This window comes from Dendropsophus ebraccatus, chromosome 6, assembly GCF_027789765.1.
Source record: "Dendropsophus ebraccatus isolate aDenEbr1 chromosome 6, aDenEbr1.pat, whole genome shotgun sequence".
Classification (NCBI taxonomy): Eukaryota; Metazoa; Chordata; class Amphibia; order Anura; family Hylidae; genus Dendropsophus; species Dendropsophus ebraccatus.
In genome coordinates this window covers 130,542,528-130,547,629 of record NC_091459.1, presented here as the reverse complement: position 1 = coordinate 130,547,629, position 5,102 = coordinate 130,542,528, and the positions used below count along the sequence as shown (strand labels likewise).

General features: G+C 41.5%; 1 protein-coding gene across 1 annotated transcript; it reads left to right on the top strand.

Moving 5' to 3' along the window:
* The first annotated feature begins 425 nt into the window (after nucleotides 1-425).
* On the top strand, nucleotides 426-4,810 carry LOC138795099 (C-C motif chemokine 19-like). Its single transcript, XM_069974056.1, has 4 exons — nucleotides 426-617; nucleotides 790-901; nucleotides 2,855-2,932; nucleotides 4,647-4,810. The coding sequence occupies exons 1-4, from the start codon at nucleotides 548-550 to the stop codon at nucleotides 4,675-4,677; spliced, it is 291 nt and encodes a 96-aa protein (XP_069830157.1). The 5' UTR covers nucleotides 426-547; the 3' UTR covers nucleotides 4,678-4,810.
* Nucleotides 4,811-5,102: the final 292 nt, after the last annotated feature.

The window sequence follows — 5,102 nt, the reverse complement described above, 5'->3', positions numbered from 1 at the left end:
AGGTGACGTCTTCCATGCAGTTGTTTCTTTTTTATTTCATCTGATCCAGACCACCATACCTTCATCCATCTATGTCTCCTCTACAGTACCATGCCCAGAGATATTTGTCTCCTGACCTCTGGAGAAGATCTGCATCCACTAAACTAAGAAAAGCCCCCCCCCCCCCATAAACTAAGAAAAGCCCCCTACAATGCACACTATCAATATTATACTGTCACACACAATGACAGATGTCGTTCTTTTTACACACACCCTCTCCACCCCCCCCACCCCCCCGGGCATTGCCAAAAAAGTAGTCCTGGTCAGAGTACCCCTTTTATATATATATATATATATATTTTTTTTACTAGTTTATTAAAGTTTAGAAATGTTCTACTATCTTTAGGATGTTCTGTTATTTAATTTTTTTTTTTTTTTGCAGAATTTGTAAAATTTCATCAGAATGTTCAAATGTATTACCATGGAATTGGTGAAGTTCCTCTTTTCATGACTATAAGTGGAGATCACAGAGGACAGAGGAGACTCAGCAGTAAGAGAACACAGTAAAATGTTCACCATGAGAGTCTTGTTGGGGTTGGCTCTGCTAGCCATATGTGTAACCAAAGTGGCCTCCAGCGGTAAGTAGACTTATAATGGACAACTTTCTTATCCTAGTTTTCATGACCAATCACATTCTACCTATTACCAATTGGTTGTATGACTTGAATCTGTATTATTGTCTAACACAGCCTGATCCTTCAGCAACTCTTGAAACTATTCTCCCTCTGTGCTTATATTTTTTATATACAGACAATTTTAACACTTGCTGTACCAAGGTCTCAGCAGCCAAACCCAAGCCTGGCACTGTACTTCGAAATTTCATCATTCAACAAGCAGATGATCCATGTGTTCATGCTGTCCTGTAAGTATTGAGGAGGGAATGAATTAGAGGTAAAGTATCCAGTCCTTTAAGTTTCTTTACTTAAACAATTCTCCATTGTGTCTTACCTTATTAGGGTATGTGCACACTACAGAATCCTGACAGAACACCTGTCGCGGATTCCGCAGCTTGGTCCCTTTGGTGGACTCTGGAGGCCGCGCACATCTCTGCTGCTTACCATAGGCTTAATTCTATGGCTTTGCCAGATACCGCTCTCCGCTCGAAGAATGAGCGGGTGCATAGAATGGAGTCTATGAGAGCAGCAGAGATGCGTTTGACCGCCAGTGTCGACGAGATGGTGCAAGCTGCGGAATCCGTGACGGGTGTTCTGTCAGGATTCTGTAGTGTGCACAAACCCTTACTGTGTAGTCAAGAATCAGCTTGTAAAAGATGCTGCCTACAAGCCCTGAACACCACTCTTCTGTGGAAATGGTCTCTATATTTGTGTTACTGCCATAGGTTATTTCTTAGACTTTATATGATCACTGCACTTTTAGTCTCCCCTATCCACCATTACTGTATCTATGGACATCCCTGTTACTGTACCTGATAGTCTCCCCTATCTACCATTGCTTTAACTATGGACACCCCTAATATTGTACCTGATAGTGTCCTCTATCTACCATTACTGTATTTATGGACACCCCTGTTACTGTACCTGATAGTCTCCCCTATTTCCCATTTCTGTACTTATAGAAACTCCTGTTACTGTACATACCATTACTGTACCTAATAGTTGCCCCTGTTTCTGTATCTTTTGTATCTAACAGTAATTCCTGTTGCTGTACCTGATAGTCTCCCCTATTTCCCATTACTGTCCCTTTAGTCACCCTAGTTACTGTAGCTGAGTTGTCTCTGTCTCCTGTTGCTGTACCTGATCTTAGTTAGTGTGTCTAATTGTCGGCTCATTAGTATATTTGATTGTCACCATTGTTAGTGTATGTGATCTTCACTCCTGTTACTGTACCAGATTGTCGCTGCTAGTAATGTTTGTGAAATTTGAAAACAATTGCTGCTAAACTTCTAAGCCATATAGGATCCTGAAAAGTAAAAGGAGCTTTTAGGAATTCTTATCTCATTTGTGTAGTGTGACTATCAATTATCACATATCAATTATTAGTGTGAATATCAATTATCACATGTAGAATTTCAAACCTAGAAAAATGCTAATTGTTCAACTTTTTATGACATTTTTTGCACAAAAAAAGGGGTTAATGTATCGATCAAAATTTACTGCTAACATGATACATAGTACATAGTGTCACAATCTCAGAATGACTTGGATAAGTTTAAAGGGGGTGTAAGATTTTCTTTTTACTGATTAGAGCCAGATACTAAAACATAAATAAATTGTTTAAACAATGGGTAATTTTCAGATTACATATTTCCTTTAAAGGGGTAGTGCGGCACTGGGGTAGTCTAGCACCACATGACAAAGTATAACATGGGTGCCGTTGGTCACATGATCTGTAGCTTGCTCAACTATTGGAGCAAGCTACAGATCATGTGACCGCTGGCACCCACGTCACAAACAGGGGTGGAAATCTTCAGTCAACGTGTAAAGCTGAGAAGATTTGCAAGCTGTCCTAGCGCCCGTCTCCTGTTAAGCCAGCCCCCAAATCCTCACAGCATGACACGTTGACACAAGATGGCCGCCAGGCTATGGTGCTACATCTGCCTCACTGACTCAATGTTATGTATAGGGCGCCTCTGCACTCTGGGGCTCTCCGCTCTAAGAATTGACATGTCAATTCATTGAGCGGCATTATTCCCAGCGTCCACAGCGGGGATTCAGCTTGAATTTCTGCCTGTTTTCCCCAGTGTGAACATACTCTTTCCCTTTAAAAGATAAGGTGCTGACTACTTACGTGTCCACCAGAGGTTCATATAACTACGATAGATAGATATTAATTACTAATCTTGTTCTCCATTCAGATTTATCACCAGTGAGGGAAAGGTTATCTGCTCCACTCCTGGCGCTCGCTGGGTGCAGTCAAAGATAAAGGAAATCAAGTGAGTTGAAATTTAAATTGTATAATAGCCAAACATCTGACCATGTTAACCCCACACCTGAATATATCGGGAAATTTACAGAGAGCGATGTTTCACACACCACTTCTCCAACCACTGCGCTGGATTTATAGGGCTGCCTCTCAAAAAGTCTGGCGCATCTAAGGTTGTAGCCACAGAAATCCAGTGGATTTTAACTACAATTTAAGGTATAATACATAGGGTGTATGGGGAGGTTTCAACCCCTTTCCACCCTCTTAGCAACCCCGATGCAGGCCAACTAAAAGCCACAAAGCAGGGGTGTGGCTAGGGTTCATGGGGCTCCATGGGCCCAATGAATCCTGTACAGCCCTTACCCCACATACTCACCTAGCCCAGTGCAACCTCCCAACATTACTTTGTTTGCTCAGTTCCCTGGCACAGAAGTGACATCACTTGTGTGCCAAGGAGCTCAGAGAACGAGAGTTGGGGGACTACATCGGACAAGGTTAGTCTAAAGGCCCTATTACACCAAAAGATGTCTGACAGATTATCTGACACATTTTTTTTCAGCCAAAGCCAGGAACAGATTTGAAAAGAGGAGAAATCTCAGTCTTATCTTTATGACCTGTTCTCTGTTTATAGTCCATTCCTGAGTTTGGCTGAAAAAATCTGTCAGATAATCTGTCAGACATCTTTTGGTGTAATAGGGCCCTAAGTATGTTGGTTTGGGAGGGGGTGCTGGTGTGAGCCTCTGCCAGCTGCTGTCTGCGGTGGGGATTGGTTGCTGTCAGCACCATAGCTAGTATGATGCAGGCAGACTATGCTTTTCTGGGACAGGCCCCTCTGCCGCATGGGCCCCAAAGCAGTTGCACGGTCTGCCTCCATAGTAGCTACATCACTGCTACAAAGTGTATACACAAACTAGGGGTTTGCACAAAAATGTGTGACCTTTTCCTGTTTTTTGCTAGTAATAAATTCAACATGTATTATAGTTGAATGAGATAATTACTTCTAAAGCAGAAACAATGGGGGAGATTTATCAAACATGGTGTAAAGTTGCATTGGCTCGATTGCCCCTAGCAACCAATCAGATTCCACCTTACATTTTCCAAAGAATCGGTGAGAAATGAAAAGTGGAATATTATTGGTTGCTAGGGGCAACTCAGACAGTTCTTCTTTACACTAGTTTGATAAATCTCCCCCAATATCCCTACAGCACCATTAGGCCACGATCACACATCTTTTTTGGAGCTTTAATGGCCGGACGTCATTTTGTGACCCCCCAAAAAACAGCTGTTATTGCAAAACAACAGCCATTAATTCGGCACAAAATGGCAGCCATCCAAAGAAAAACGTGTGGTTGTAGGCAAAAACTGACATGTGGAACCATAGAAGCAACCACCTTACCCAGAGGAAGAAGGATTGTAAGGGCAAATATAAAATTAACCCTTTCATTTTATACTTAGTTTATAGAATAGACTCACTGTAACTTATTGTAATTTCTGGCATAAATTGTAGTGAATTTGCACCCATGCCCCTCCCTCTGAGCTCCCGCCACCTCTTTAATGGAAAAAATAGAATAGAAAAGATAGTTACATAAAAAGGTGGTGAACTAAGATATATAAAAAAAATCCACCTAGAAAAACAACAATAGTAATTTCCATCCATTATCTTTGATTATGTTACATTACATATTCTATTATCCATTATACTAAAGGAAACTTTTTCTTTAAAGGAGAAAGAACGAACAAGAAGAAAACTATTGAATAAAAAGGAAGGAAGACAAAAAAGATGTGATCATTGGTGGAAAGTTACTTTGCTCTTTTGCTTTGGGGCAGTTTACTGATTTTGTTCTGCTTTTTTTCTTTGAATTTGAGAATGAAAAACATTTCAACATGATTCAGAATGATATTTTGGCTAATAAATGAGCATGTTAAGTGTGGTGATCCCCCGGAGTATAGCTTAGCCCGATGTTAGGTTGTGGTGACGCCAGTGTTGGTTGGGCACACAGGTATGCTGGCACACCTGCTTTTATTTTGAAGGGGCTGGCTATATCCTTTCCCCTGTGGTCGGGAACCTGCCAGGATATTAGATGGTCCCTTGGGTAATCATCATGGTGGTCCGGTGTGGAGCTATGACCCACCCTAACTATCAGCACCGCCACCCACAGAAAGGGGAGATGACCTAAGGA

Excerpts from the sequence above, each read along its gene's own strand:
- LOC138795099 (XM_069974056.1), top strand. The coding sequence starts at position 548 with ATGTTCACCATGAGAGTCTTGTTGGGGTTGGCTCTGCTAGCCATATGT. Across the intron at positions 618-789 it reads AACCAAAGTGGCCTCCAGCG|ACAATTTTAACACTTGCTGT; the intron begins GTAAGTAGACTT and ends TTTTATATACAG. Across the intron at positions 2,933-4,646 it reads TCAAAGATAAAGGAAATCAA|GAGAAAGAACGAACAAGAAG; the intron begins GTGAGTTGAAAT and ends TTTTCTTTAAAG.